General features: G+C 37.5%; 1 protein-coding gene across 1 annotated transcript; it reads right to left on the bottom strand.

Annotated features, from left to right (window-relative positions):
• Positions 1 to 796: 796 nt before the first annotated feature.
• On the bottom strand, positions 797 to 2785 carry LOC131604657 (uncharacterized). Its single transcript, XM_058877087.1, has 2 exons — positions 1892 to 2785; positions 797 to 1684 (listed from the first exon to the last, which is right to left on the bottom strand). Exons 1-2 carry the CDS (start codon positions 2783 to 2785, stop codon positions 797 to 799), a joined length of 1782 nt encoding a protein of 593 aa, XP_058733070.1.
• Between the last annotated feature and the right edge of the window lie 13449 nt (positions 2786 to 16234).

Genomic DNA, 16234 nt, shown 5'->3' with positions numbered 1-16234 from the left:
CTAAAAGTTTCTCAAACAAAAACCCTAACTTCAACAGCAGCACCTGCGTGGAATAAATAGCCTTCATACAATACAGCAGCTGGGTCTTGGATCCACAAAATAGTTTTAACCCTAATAAAACTAATCTCCATAAATCAAGGAACTAATAATAATAATCATCCAAGACGTCCTTGAAACAGATCAGAATCCATCATTACCAAATAAAGCGCATAGGATCTTATCAGATCACATAACCATAGATAGTAATAGAAAAGAACGAACAGCTGCGAATGTCATGACATCGGCCTTGACATCAGGTAAAGGCCTGCATAAGGAAAAACTTCACAACAGCAGAATGCATGTCATGACACCAGTTTTGACAAGATAGAACCACAACTAGTTTTACCAAAAATTACAGCCAATCAACAACATCTACAAACTCCCCCTTTGGAAAATTTTTGGCTAAAACACTAATAGATGTAAACAGATATCAGAGCATACACAGCAGCCAATAACAGAAAAATAAATTCTGTAACAGAAAAATAAATTCTGACAGCAACTTGATTAATCACCAGAAAACCAGAAAACATCTACTTAATCAACTGTTATAGAAACCACTTGTCATTGTCAGGGAGAACCAGAGAAAACCCAAAATAAAGAAAACCACAAAACAACCATGTCCAAAAAAAACCAAAAGATCACCAAAATAACAGAACAACCATTACAACAAAACAACCATTACCACTACACTACCACTACCAAATTACTCCCCCTTTTTAGGCACAAAAGGAGCCAAAACATATTCAGCTCAGCAGAGCTAATCATCAGACCCATCACTGTCTTCATCACTAGAGCCACCAGGATTGTCATCACTTGAGCTACTAGTCCATTCAGCAGCATCACTACTCCCACTCTCAGCACCCTCAGCCTCTTCCTCAGCTTCTTCCTCAGCCTCTTTGTCTTCATCCATATTGTCACCACCCTTTTCACCAGCAAGATCATCATCTGTAGACTGCTCAAGACTGTGGATGAGATTTTCAAGTTTCAGCTTCCTGTTGTCCAACTCTTGACAAGTCTCTTTTAGCTCAGCAATAAGAAGAGCTTTGTTCACATATTTGCTGGGTTGTGATGTCCCAGCAGATGTCTTGTCATCAGACCTCTGCAGCAGCTTGTAGTGAAAAGACAAAGCACTCTCCCTCTTACATACAGAATCTTTACTTTTCAGAATTCCAGGGTGTTGCTTGAGGATTATTCCACATATCAGAGATGGGAAAGCAATGGGAAGCTTGGTAGCAGAGGTACCAACATGCCTCATAGTTTGATCAAATATGTAGGTCCCATAGTCAAATTTTGTCTTGGTTCCCACAGCATATATGAATCTTCCTAGGCCAACAGCAATGGTGGAAGTGTGATTGGTAGGCACCCAGTTAGCAGCACCAATTTTGTGCAGCAATGCATACCTGACATTAAGAGAACTAGCAGACAGTTTGCTCTTTATGGGCCACTTCTTAACCTTACCACCAGTGATTACCTTGCAAACCTCATTATCAGTCACTTCAAGCTCAGGTTGAGCCTCAGCATCTCTACCTAGATATAGGTTGATAACAGCAGGGGAAAAATCTATACACTTTCTTCTAACATACACCTTATGAAAATCATCAGTTGTTCCATCACCACAATCTTGAGACAAATTCACAATAAATTCCTTCACCAGCATTTCATAACACTTTGAAAAATGAGTAATAGTTTTAATCAAACCTGCAGCCTTGATGAGCTTCATGACCTCTTGACATTCCAGAGCATCATTTGCTAATTCTCTTTCCAGAGCCAGCCTTCTTTGATAGACAAACTTCCACTGGATAGCATTTGAAGCATAGTGCAAGTAAATGTTATCCAAAGGAACATCACAAACCTTTGTGGAGGACTTTGTGACAGCAATCTTCTTCTTAGATGGGATGTCAGGGACATCACTTAAGACATCATCTTCTGGGACAGAAACACTTATTTCCTTCCTCTTCTTCACAATAGCCTTGCTCCCTGTGGTTGAAGGTTCAACAAGGACCTTCTTGACCTTCTTTATAGTGACCTTCTTTTGAGGAGTAACCTGAGGTTTGGAGAAATCTTGATCACAAGCCTGTTTGCCCTTACGAGTCTTGACTCTATGAGAGATGCTAGAGATGAGTTCATCATCAGCAATGTCAATAGAATCATCCAGATCATCCAGATTCACAACATCATGCACAGTAGGACCTTCATTAGGGGTTTCTTTAGAAGCAGCAACAGGAACCTCTTCAGCTTTCTCAGGCTCAAGAACTTCAGCATCTTTAGTACCAGATGTTTCAACATTAATAGCTTCAGATGTCTCAACTTCTTTGGCACCTGGGTTCTTCTCATCAGTGTTATGAACCGATGTCTCAACATCACCCTGATCTTTGCTAGCATCATCTTGACCATCTTGATCATCTTTGCTGTTATCAGAGGCAGACATCTGGGCTAGAGGAACAGATATCCCATCAACCTTGTGCCCTTCATTCAAGATTCTTGTGACAATACCTGCGATCGCATTGTGAACATAAGCAGAACCCTCTCTACCTTGAACAGAAAAGGTTTCAGGAACAGATCCCCCAGTTGATTTTCTTGCATGCATCTTTCTTGGTGGATTACGAACAGTATCGGTAGCAGGAACAGAGTTCAACGGCACAACATCCAGCACAACATCTTGATCACTCACAACATTTGGTGCCCTAGAACCTGATGCTGTTTCAGAGGTAGGAGAAGATTTCTTTGAGGGAGAACTCTGAGACATGGTGAGAGAAAGTGGAAAGCTGGGTAAGGGATTATGAATGCAGCAACACAGAGAGATAGCGTGAGTGTGGAGGAGAGGTTTTGGAGGAATGGAAACCGTTTGGGTAACTTGTAAAAGGGGGGGGGGGGGGAAATACACTTTAATGTGTAATGATATCAAAGATTTGGAGAGAGAAATATTGCTGGCCCCACACCCAATTAATTGCTATAATCCTTCACAAAGACAAATGCCTAGTTTGCTTCTTAGATTTTCAAATTGATTTGCATCCAAGGCTTTTGTGAAAATGTCAGCGAATTGAAGGTTTGTAGCAACATGTTCCAAGGCAATTATTTTATCTTCAACAAGATCTCTAATGTAATGATGTCTAATATCAATGTGCTTGGTCCTGCTATGCTGAATGGGATTCTTTGAAATGTTAATGGCACTTAAGTTGTCACAATATAATGTCATGACATCTTGTGTGACATTGTATTCTGTTAACATTTGTTTCATCCAAACAAGCTGAGAGCAACTACTTCCTGCTGCAATGTATTCTGCCTCTGCAGTGGACAAGGACACACAATTTTGTTTCTTGCTGAACCATGAAATAAGATTATTACCCAAGAAGAAACATCCTCCTGAAGTACTTTTTCTGTCATCAGCACTTCCAGCCCAATCTGCATCACAATATCCAGTGAGAATAGGTTCACACCCATGAGAGTAGAGCATTCCATATTCACAAGTACCATTCACATATTTCAGGATCCTCTTGACTTGGTTGATATGGCTGATCTTAGGATCTGCTTGATACCTAGCACACACCCCAACAACAAAAGCAATATCAGGTCTACTGGCTGTGAGATACAGCAGACTTCCTATCATGCTTCTATATAAACTTTGATCAACACTGGTTCCCTTTTCATCTTTGGACAACTTTAAGTGAGTAGGAGCTGGTGTTCTTTTGTGAGAAGCATTGTCCATTCCAAACTTTTTAACAATGTTTTTAGCATACTTACTCTGAGAGAGAAAGATTGAGTCTTCCATCTGTTTAACTTGCAGCCCAAGAAAATAAGTTAATTCTCCAACTAGACTCATTTCAAATTCTGATTGCATCTGATCAACAAAATGTCTAGTCATCTTGTCTGACATCCCCCTAAACACAATATCATCCACATAGATTTGAGCAATCAGGATCTTTCCTCCTTCATTTTTAACAAAGAGAGTTTTATCTATTCCTCCTTTCCTGTACCCATTACCAGTAAGAAACTCAGTTAGTCTCTCATACCAAGCTCTAGGGGCTTGTTTTAGGCCATAAAGAGCTTTTCTTAGTTTGTACACATAGTCAGGATGATTTGGATCAGCAAAACCTTTAGGTTGCTCCACATAAACTTCCTCACTCAGGTATCCATTCAAGAAAGCACTCTTCACATCCATCTGATATAGTTTGAATTTTAGAATACAAGCAACTCCTAGCAGTAATCTAATTGACTCAAGTCTAGCAACTGGAGCAAAGGTTTCATCAAAGTCAATTCCTTCAACTTGAGTGTATCCTTGAGCAACTAGCCTTGCTTTGTTTCTGACAACAGTTCCCAGTTCATCTGACTTGTTCTTGTAAACCCATTTTGTTCCAATGACATTAGTACCTTTAGGTCTTGGTACCAGCTCCCATACTTCATTCCTTTCAAACTGGCCTAGTTCTTCCTGCATGGCATTTATCCAGAACTCATCTGTTAAGGCTTCCTTGACAATTTTAGGTTCAATTTTTGACACAAAACAAGAGTTTGAAACTACTTCCCTTGACCTTGTAGTAATTCCACTGTTGAGATCACCTATAATAAGTTCACTAGGATGATTTTTTTGAACTCTTATTGATGGACTCTTGTTAGGAAGTTCAGTCTCAGATTCTGTGATAGTAGGACTGCAATCATCTTCTCTGGTAGATCCTTCAGCTGTAATATCCCAGAATGTTCCGACATCTTCTGTGACATCTGCTTGATTGTGATCATCATCAACCACAACATTTATGGACTCCATTATTATTCTGGTTCTTGAGTTGAACACTCGATAGGCTCTACTGTTCGTAGAGTAGCCCAGAAAGATTCCTTCATCACTCTTGGGATCCATCTTCCTTCTGTGATCTCCATCAGCAAGAATGTAACACTTACTACCAAACACATGGAAGTATTTGACAGTGGGTTTTCTTCCCTTCCAGATCTCATATAGGGTGGTAGAGGTTCCTTTTCTTAAGGTAACTCTATTATGGACATAACAAGCAGTATTCACGGCTTCAGCCCAGAAGTAGATAGGAAGATTCTTAGCATGGATCATGGCTCTGGCTGATTCTTGAATAGTTCTATTTTTTCTTTCAACAACCCCATTTTGCTGTGGAGTAATAGGGGAAGAAAATTCATGATGTATTCCTTCAGAGGAGCAAAAATCAGCAAACTTTTGATTCTCAAATTCCTTTCCATGATCATTCCTAATTCTCACAACACCATTTTCTTTTTCTCTTTGAACTCTTTGACATAGGTCCTTGAAAACATCAAACACATCTGATTTTTCTCTGATGAAATTTACCCAAGTGTATCTGGAGTAGTCATCTACCACCACATAAGCATATTTCTTTCCTCCAAGACTTTCTATTTGCATTGGTCCCATCAAGTCCATATGTAGCAGTTCAAGAACTCTGGAAGTAGTCAGATGTGTAACCTTTGGATGTGACATCCTGGTTTGTTTTCCTACCTGACATTCACCACATATTCTTCCTTCATCAATTTGTAGCTTAGGAATTCCTCTCACAGCTTCCAGAGAAATAATCCTTTTCATACCTCTTAGATGAAGGTGACCAAGTTTTTGGTGCCACAGCTTTGCTTCTTCTTCCTTAGAGCATACAGTAGAATAACTGGATTCATGAGACACCCACAAGTAGCAGTTATCTTTGGATCTGACACCCCTCATTACTACTTCCTTTTCTTCATTAGTAACCACACACTCAGCTTTAGTGAAGTTGACTTGGTATCCTTGGTCACAGAGTTGACTGATGCTTATAAGATTAGCAGTCAGGCCTTTGACCAACAAAACACCTTCTAAATTTGGCACTCCTGAACAGTCTAATTTTCCAACTCCTTTGATTTCTCCTTTAGCTCCATCACCAAAGGTTACATAACTAGTAGAATGACTCTTGATATCAACAAGCAGATTCTTGAGTCCAGTCATGTGTCTGGAACATCCACTGTCAAAATACCAGTCTTCTTTGGCTGAAACTCTAAGAGATGTATGGGCTATTAAAGCCATATTTTTAGGTTTCCGTTGTTGCTTCTGGATGGGCATGATCTGCTTAGGTTTGTAGTAAGGAGCTTGATCTGGGTATCCATATAATCTGAAGCAAAAAGGCTTAATGTGTCCAAATCTCCCACAGTAATGACATCTCCATCTTTGAAACTTTCTCTTCATTTCACTTTTCTCGTGATGTTGAGTCACATGTTTTGACATCGGTTTCAACATCTCAGCTTCAGGTTTAGTTCTGCTACTATCTTGGGAATGTTTCTTTGCACCAACAAATCCTATACCAGACATATCTCCTGAACTTTTTCCAACCTGCAAAATCTCCTCCAACATATCCGTGCCACTGTTCAACATTTTTACAGATTTTGACATCTGATCAAGTTTGGATTGTAACATGATAATTTCACTATTCAGTTCAGATATAGTTTCACTAAGCCCTTTGTTATCAGCCTCCAACTGAGCTATGTATTTCTTCTGCTTTTCACCTTGTTGACACACTTCAGCACTTCTGATACACAGCTTTCTGTAGGAGGTTGCCAGCTCTTCAAAGGATAGCTCATCTTCACTAGAATCTTCATCAGAATTGCAAACTCCAGTAAGGGCTGTGACATGTTTGGCTGATTCTTCTTCAAAATCACTCTCAGAATCTTCATCAGACCAGGAGACTGACAATCCTTTCTTTTGTTTCTTGAGATAAGTAGGGCATTCAGCTCTAATATGTCCATACCCTTCACATCCATGACATTGAATCCCTTTGCTGTGATTGTACTTTTCTTCTGGTTTAGCTCTTCTGCCAGAGTCATAAGATCTATTGATGTCAGATGAGATGTTCTTGGCATTAGGTCTTGGCTTCTGATCCATTCTTCTCATAATTTTGTTGAATTGTTTGCCAAGCATAGCTATAGATTCAGATAGATTCTCTTCTCTACTTTCCTCTACTTCTTCTTGAGAGTTGGACACAAAAGCTATGCTTTTGTTCTTCTTTTCAGAATTTTCACTGATTCCCATCTCAAAGGTTTGAAGAGATCCAATTAACTCTTCTACCTTCATTTTGCTGATGTCCTGTGCCTCTTCTATAGCTGTAACTTTCATATCAAATCTCTTAGGTAGGGATCTAAGAATTTTTCTCACCAGCTTTTCATCAGACATTTTCTCTCCCAAAGCTCCTGAGGTATTAGCAATATCCAGTATATTCATATGAAAATCCTTAATACTTTCATCATCCCTCATCCTTAGATTTTCAAACTTTGTAGTTAGCAGTTGAAGTCTTGACATCTTCACTTTGGAGGTGCCCTCATGAGTAGTCTTGAGGGTATCCCAGACATCTTTGGCTAGTTCACACTGGTGCACCAGTCTGAAAATATTCCTGTCAATTCCATTGAATAAAGCATTTAAGGCTTTAGAGTTGCCAAGCGCCAATGCCTCTTCATCTTTGTCCCATTCTTCCTCTGGTTTAAGAGTTTTCTTGCCATCTTTATCAGTAATAACAGGATGTTCCCATCCTTTGTTCACAGCTCTCCATGCTTTACTATCCACGGATTTCAGAAAAGCCACCATGCGAGGTTTCCAATAATCATAATTAGAACCATCCTGAATGGGTGGTCTAATCACAAATCCACCACCTTCTTTGTCCATAGTACCAGAAAATACTGTCCCTAGATCTCACCCAGTAAAAACAGGCAGGGTGCCTGCTCTGATGCCAATTGAAATTCTGGACTCAGACACGTGATGTCTAACAGGATGTCACGACATTACTATCTGAACGTTTTTAAACAAAAGAACAAAGAGTAAACAGAAAAACAACACAGGAAAGTTGTTAACCCAGTTCGGTGCAAACACACCTACATCTGGGGGCTACCAAGCCAGGGAGGAAGTCCACTATAAGTAATATCAATTAAAGGTAATACAAATCAAGATTACGCCTTTCAATTAATATCTACCCAATTCAACTTCAATCTAAACAACTTAGACCAGAGATCCTACTCACTCCCCCTCAATCACAGGAGTGATGAAAACTAACCAACGAATAACAAAAGAAGACACTCTTCAAGGACACAACTTGATCTTGCTTAAAAGCTTTGATCAAGTACAATAGTACTCTTGCTTAAAAGCTTTGAGTACTTCTTACAACTCAAAACAAAACGCCTAGACCAAGACAATCATCATGATGATTGTTTGGCTTACAAGAAAGCTACAACGAAAGACTTAAAAACAAAGAACTCTAAAAGTTTCTCAAACAAAAACCCTAACTTCAACAGCAGCACCTGCGTGGAATAAATAGCCTTCATACAATACAGCAGCTGGGCCTTGGATCCACAAAATAGTTTTAACCCTAATAAAACTAATCTCCATAAATCAAGGAACTAATAATAATAATCATCCAAGACGTCCTTGAAACAGATCAGAATCCATCATTACCAAATAAAGCGCATAGGATCTTATCAGATCACATAACCATAGATAGTAATAGAAAAGAACGAACAGCTGCGAATGTCATGACATCGGCCTTGACATCAGGTAAAGGCCTGCATAAGGAAAGACTTCACAACAGCAGAATGCATGTCATGACACCAGTTTTGACAAGATAGAACCACAACTAGTTTTACCAAAAATTACAGCCAATCAACAACATCTACACACAGTCAACAGCTCAAACGGTCAATAGACGACCAGTTTGACCAAAAAGTCAACAGACAGTCAAAAATGCAATTTTTGTCAACATCCATATTTTGTCAAAAGATTCATCATTTGATCAATGGTTGATCATAATTCATCAAGAAAAGTTCAGAAATCGACAAAACTCCAAGTTTCAAAATTAGGGTTTTTTTCTAAAAAGTCAACTGAACTTTGACCGGCCATAACTCTCTCATGAAACATCGGAAAAATTCCAACCAAAGCTCATTTTGAAGGATTTTCAATTATCTACAAGATGAAATTGGTCCCATGATCATATGATCCACCATTTCAGAGCAGCAAGCCAAAACATTGCAGGTCCTTTTTAAGGTCAACAAAAAGCAGTTTTTTGTCAAAGCCCATATCATCAAGATAACTTCTCCAAATGCAAAAAAGCTTCCAAAGTGGCTTGTAGAGGACATCTTGAGGATTCCAAAAAGTACAAGAACAAATTCATATGATCAAAATTAAGGCAGTTATGCCTTGCTGAAGTTGGCCATTTTTTTGGGAAAATACATGAAACCAACATTGATCAAACTTGATTTTTTTTCCAAAGGGGCCTAATATTTTGTGATCCAAACATGTTTCTAAGTTTCTTAAGGCCATCCACGACCAATCTTAAGCCCATGAGGTTTTTATTTCATTTTTGATTTAATTTTATTCATTTAAAATTAAATTAAAAAGAAATAATTCAACTATGGCCAAAGTCTTTGCTTCTAGTAGCTCAAGATTGGTTCAAGGGGACAGAAAACTCTGAGCAATGGAGTGGCAGAAGTGGTTGAAGAAATGTGAAGCCATGGCCAAGTTTTTCAAAGGTTTCCATTAACGAAAATGTTCAAAAATTCAAAGCACTCAAGTATGCAAGACTAGGCTTGGTTGCTTGAGTTTATCAGCACTCAATCTTCCCTATAAATAGCATGCATCCTTCAGCATTAAAGGGAGGAGGAAAATATTTCCAAAGAACTTGCAACAAACTCACCAAAACTTCAAAAAAATATCACATACTTTCAATTTTTCGTTTTCTTTGTAAAAGCTCATATCAACCCAAAATAATCACCTCAATCTCCTCCTGGGCTAATATAGAGTAGGTTCAGATCACTGGCCATGATTGTTTGTACTTAGAACATGCATAATAATATCTTCATATTCTATTAAATTTTGATTTTGGTATCTCATGTTCTAATCCTTTTCAATGTAATATAATGATTTTTATGAGTTCCTAACATGAATTAGGGAAGATCCAACGTAACACATGTAAGCTTTAAGTCCTATAACATCATGTGCCATTTTTGAAGCTCTAATCTTCAATTTCTTTGTTTTGATACTTACACGCGTTTTCATGAAGAGTTAATACCACCAGTGAACTCAGAACATGTTAATTAGTTAATCTGGGTGCTTAGTTGTTTGTTTCAGATCCTTTCTTGCAGGTTTCAAGAAGCATGAAAAAAAAGAAGCAAAATTCGCAGGTAAAGTCGTAGCTGTTTTCGAAGCTAAATCCGCAGGAAATAGGTTAGGGATGATGAATAGCGCAGGCGGAAAGTTTGACTTGCACGCGTGGCACCTGCAAATGAGCTCATTGGACGGTCAACCAAAGACTTCCCTCTCTCCTCTCGCTATTGGTTGCACGTGGCTTGCTGGGTCCCACGTTTGACTCACAAAATCCTGAAAGGTTATACGAGTGTAAACCCCCTGGATCTTACCATGCACCTTCCCCAATTACCATCAGATCTTGATATGTGCAGATCCAAAGAACCAAATGCGCTGGCACACCATATGCCTTCAGGACCTCACCACACAGGATCCTAACATCATTTTATTTTCTTATTTTTCTTATTTCATTTAATTTCTTTTAAAAAAATTTTAATTAAAAATACTTTCAAAAACCCAAAAAATATTTTCTTTTTACTATTAATTTGATAAAATGATAATTTAATTTCTGGACCAAAAATATTTTATTTTTCTTTATAATTAAAATATTTTGTTTAATTAATTAGTATATATTTATATATTTGCTTTTTAATTATTTCTAAATTATCAAAAAATCAGAAAAAATAATTTCTTTTAGTAAATTTAGTTTATATATTATAGACTAATTTTGGACATAATTAGATTATTTTTCTCTTTAAGTTTAATTTATGTGTATAATTATTTGCATAATTATATGTTAATTAACTTAATAACCTCAAAAACAATTTCGAAAATCACAAAAAAAATTAATATTATTTTAAAATTAATTAACAAGCAACTTGAACATATTTTAAACTTAATTCTTAGGTTTAAATTTTATTTCTAACTTTTAGCCTTTTAATTAGACTAATTATGCTTTTAATTTTAGTTAAAACACCATCCAAAAAATCCAAAAAAAATCTTTTCCCTTTATCTTATTGCAATTTAAATTCTTAGATAAGTGTATTAGGTTGCAAATTTCATGTAAATAGCGTAGTTTAAATTTCTCGCACAATCGATGTAATAGCGTAGATTTACTTTCCGCATTTTACATTTCCGCACTTTAGTTCCTGTACATATAAAACTGCGTGTATGACAAGAATAAAAATTGAAGCGCTAGATCACTAATCTCAAAGACAAAAATATCTGAAAAAAAACACAATCACACTTGCACCTCTTAGGGTAATCCCTGTTACTCTTTTCAAATCAATCATACTGTTTTAAATGCAACTCAAATTTCTGTTTGTATCTAGTTAGGGAAAATTTTCTAAAAGAAATAGGAAAGGACCTTATGAACTTAGGGTAGACCTCCTAATTGCTTGCTCAAATAAGAAAAAAAATCAAAAACAACAAAAGTTCTCACACATCATTGTTTTTCCAAAAAAAAGTTTCAAAAGACTATATTTTGTATAATTCCAAACAAGGATAATTAAAAGGTTAAAGATCTTTTTCAAACCATCAAAACATCTTTCAAAAGATAAACACTTTGTATACATCCGCACAAGGATCATTACAGAGTTAATTCTTTACAAAATGTTTAAAAGCACATACAAGCATTTCAAGCAAATCAAACGATTCAAACAAGTGAGCTAAGCAATTAAGAGCCCATGGATAACCATGGAAACAAAGGGTGTTAACACCTTCCTTTTTTATAAGCTACCCCCCGAACCCAAAATCTCTCAAAGGTCTTTTCCTGTTTCTTTTATAAACCTTTCCTTAATTGGATAAAATAAAAGTCGGTGGCGACTCTCTGCTTTTTTTTTTTGAAAAATGCCAAAAAAACTAAAAAGAAGAGTCAGTTCTCGTCAGAAATCTGAGGCGACAAGAATATTGAAGATTCAGGAAGAATCAGATCAAAAGATTGAAGATTCAGCAGTTTCTAATTTAGGAGATAAATTAGGAAACTCATGATTAAAAAGACCTTGATTGTAGCAGAAGATTTCTGCAGATTTGTAACAGCAAGGAGTGCTGCGATTTGTAAGCCCAGGTCCAATTGGGAATAGGTTATAAATAGAAATCTTTGTAACCTAGTTTTATATAGAAAACCTTGTTTAGAAAAGATGTAGTCATTAGGGTTTCTATAGGTAGACCACCCAGGTTGTGGGATGGCTGCCATGTCTTTCTCAAAACCTGTAGGTAAGAGAAGTGATTGTTCTCACTTGAAACCTGTAGGTAATAGTTGAGTATTGTATTCTTGATTTAAGTTGTGAAGCAAGATCAAGTTATTCTTCATTGTTAATTGTGTAAATAGTTGTTGCAGGGTTGTAACAGTTAGGTATCACTAGGGAGTGAGTAGAGGTTCTCTTGCCTTGGATGGATGTCTGAGATAAAGGTTGCATTGGGTAGTGACTAGGTAAACCAGAGGTTATTTATCTGTAAACCTGAGGTTGTTTACATAAAATAGTATTACTCATAGTGAAATCTTCTTCCTGTCTTGGTAGCCCCCAGAGTAGGTAGTTAGACTGAATTGGGTTAACAATTAACTGTGTTATTTATCTTCTGCATTGTGTTGTTTGTTCACTCTTGGATGTTATGGCATCGTTTATAACATCAGGTTCAGAAGTGTTAGTTGTTCCTTTATAGAACCATATAAACTTTACAATCTGGTTATGTTAACTGAACATATGTGATCCCAGGTATCATTGACTCCTGTTTAGAGGTAATTAAAAGTTGTGGGATCTTTCTATTCTGCCTCTGCTATATTAATAACAGATCAGATGTCTTGACATCGTGAATGACATCCGAGTATGTCATACCAGAATTTCAAGATGTACCAGAAAAGAATGAAGAAATATTTTGATAAAAAGGTTCGACCTCGTGTGTTCAAAGAAGGTGACCTCATGCTCAAAAGGATCTTGTCTTTCACCTCTGATTCAAGGGGCAAGTGGAATCCTAATTTCGAAGGACCATATGTTGTTAAGAAAGCCTTCTCTGGCGGTGCATTAATTCTTACAACTATGGATAGAGAGGAGCTCCCACGTCCCGTGAATGCTGATGTAGTCAAGAAATACTTCGCCTAAAAATAATAAAAGAACAACTTGCTAAGTTGAAAACCCGAAAGGGAGGCATAGGCAAAAAAGAGCGTCTCGGTGGACTGAAAAATCCGAAAGGGCGGTCCTGGCAAAAGTTAGAGACATAAACAGAATAAATTACCCGGTGGACTGAAAACCCAAAAGGGCGGTCCAGGCAAAAATTAGAGACATAAACAGAATAAATTACCCGGTGGACTGAAAACCCGAAAGGGCGGTCCAGGCAAAAGTTAGGGATTCATAGCAAGTAACTACATCAGACAAGACTTGATCATCAGCAATCATTTGTTTGTCATGAGAAGTTCAACACATTTTGACGGAAGCCTTAACTCGGGGATTCAAAGTTGAGAGAGAGGATAGGGTCATTACATTTCAATGTACCTTTTCCACAAAATTACCACTTTCCAAACTTTGTAATCATCCATGGAGTCTTGCCATTTGCAGGCTACCATTCTATTAATAAAGTTTGAGCCTTTATCCTTTATTTGCAATCTTATTTCTTTCATATCTCTTAAATTTCATTTATTGTTCATAGTAATTTTTGAAACAAAAAGAAAAATGAAATTTCAACAAAATCCTTTTTGAAAAGTATAAAAGAAGGTTTATTTTCATTCATGAGTACACTACAAGGAATGGATATGGTGATGTATTCATGTGTAAAAAAGGAGCATATTCCAGTTTGGTGTGTCCTTGGCTTGGTTCAAAGATGACATAGGACCCAACTGTCATGTTATCTCAGCTTCGGCGACTCCCCAGTGATGGGTAGCATTTATTCTAAAGCCATCAAAAGTTTGTTGTGGCAACTCTTTGCTCGTATTTGCGGATGATACCTCGAGTGTTCTGCTTGAGACATGCTTGCCTATGATATTCTTGTATTTTATCTGCTGAGTTAATCCTAATGCTAGTTTTGGCAGCATATGCATCATTAACATGCATCAAAAACAGTCATACATTCATATTTTCCATCATGAAAAGTTTGCTTTTATCAGAATTCTCTTTCATTTAGAGTATCTCTAGGCAGAAAATATTCACTTTCATTGAAATCCCCGCTGAAATTGTTTCTATGTGGGTAATGTGTTTCAGTTATTCTATTCAAAAGTATTTATAAACAAAAATCCAGTGAGTTACTCCCTCACTTGATCCAGTCTTATTTGACAGTTTCTTTCCATTTGGCCATGGATTGAATTTTGGTCACTGGATGATTCTTGTTAAGATCGTGCATTTGTGCTTGCACCCATAGTCTTTGAAGAAAGAAAAATGTTGTTGGTATACTTATGCTTGCTCCTCTACCTTCAGTGGAAGATTGGTAGCTCACCTTCAATGGAACGTTGGTGTATATTGTTATATCCTCACCGTCAGTGGAACATTGGTGTATCTCTTTTCTACCTTCAGTGGAACGTTGGTAGCTCTCCTTCAGTGGAACGTTGGTGTATTGCGTTATATCTTCACCTTCAGTGGAACGTCGGTGTATTTCTTTTCTACCTTTAGTGGAAAATTGGTAGCTCACCTTCAGTGGAACGTTGGTGTATTTTGTTATATTCATATCGTCAGTGGAACGTCGGTGTATCTCTTTTCTACCTTCAATGGAACGTTGGTAGCTCACCTTCAGTGGAACGTTGATGTATTCCGTTATATCTTCACCTTCAGTGGAACTTCGGTGTATCTCTTTTCTACCTTCAGTGGAATGTTGGTAGCTCACCTTCAGTGGAACGTTGGTGTATCTTGTTATATCCTCACCGTCACTGGAACGTCGGTGTATCTCTTTTCTACCTTCAGTGGAACGTTGGTAGCTCACCTTCAGTGGAATGTTGGTGTATTTCGTTATATCTTCACTTCAGTGGAAAGTTAGTGTATTTGTTTTCTACCTTCAGTGGAACGTTGGTAGCTCACCTTTAATGGAATGTTGGTGTATTTTGTTATATTCATACCGTTAGTGGAACGTCGGTCTATCTCTTTTCTACCTTCAATGGAACGTTGGTAGCTCACCTTCAGTGGAACGTTCGTGTATTCCGTTATATCTTCACCTTCAGTGGAACGTCAATGTAGTTCTTTTCTACCTTCAGTGGAACGTTGGTAGCTCACCTTCAGTGGAACGTTGGTGTATTCTATTATATTCATACCGTCAGTGGGACGTGGGTGTATTTCTTTTCTACTTTCAGTGGAACGTTGGTAGCTTACCTTCAGTTGAACGTTGGTTTATTTCTTTCATACTGTCAAATGAAAGATTGGTATTTTTGATTCCCCAGTGAAAGATGATATATTTTCTCATCCCCAGTGAAAGAGGATGCATTCCTTCTCCACCTTCTGTGAAAGTCGGTGTATTTTCGCATCCCTAGTGAAAGGTGGTGCTTAAACCTCTCGGGTGTGAAATATTTTCCCCAGCGAAGTTCCTATTCCCAGCAAAATCTCATCTCTCCAACGAAGTCTTGTTTCCCTAGTGGAGTTCTTCCCACGAGACTTTTGTTTTCCCCAGTGGTGTCTTGTTTCCTCTTCATGTCAGATGCATTCATTAAACATTACATTCTATCTTAAGATCAAAAATTATGTTTTATATATTTAAGTCTCTTCGACCGCGCCGACACGAAGATTTCCAATCCTCGTATCTCCAGATAGAAGAAACTTAAATAGGGGCATCTCATAGACCCCAATTTTTGACCCTAAGATCATACATCATTCGCATATCAATCATCATCAAGAGTTCCAACTAAAAACTTTGCTTGTGATGTTGTGCTCAATTCATCTGCAAGGGAATCATCGAGCACCAATGTTTTTTAGTTTGTATATGTTTTACTAACCAAAATACCAAAAATATTGCCTTGTGCTTTTGTATGCTTGTGTTTTGTATGTACCAAGTCAAAATATCCATCAAAAGAAGCAATTTTCAACATCTTTCAGCATGCAATCGATTTTCATAATGGAGCAATCGATTGCACCAACTTGATTTGCACTAGATTGGCATTCAGTTTCCTGTGCAATCGATTTACATAAGAGTGCAATCGATTGCATCAACTGTTTTTGCAATCGATTGCACTAAATT

This window comes from Vicia villosa, linkage group LG5 (genome assembly GCF_029867415.1).
Source record: "Vicia villosa cultivar HV-30 ecotype Madison, WI linkage group LG5, Vvil1.0, whole genome shotgun sequence".
NCBI classification, from domain to species: domain Eukaryota; kingdom Viridiplantae; phylum Streptophyta; class Magnoliopsida; order Fabales; family Fabaceae; genus Vicia; species Vicia villosa.
The sequence above is the reverse complement of the archived record's forward strand: the minus strand, read 5'-3'. Positions and strand labels throughout refer to the sequence as shown.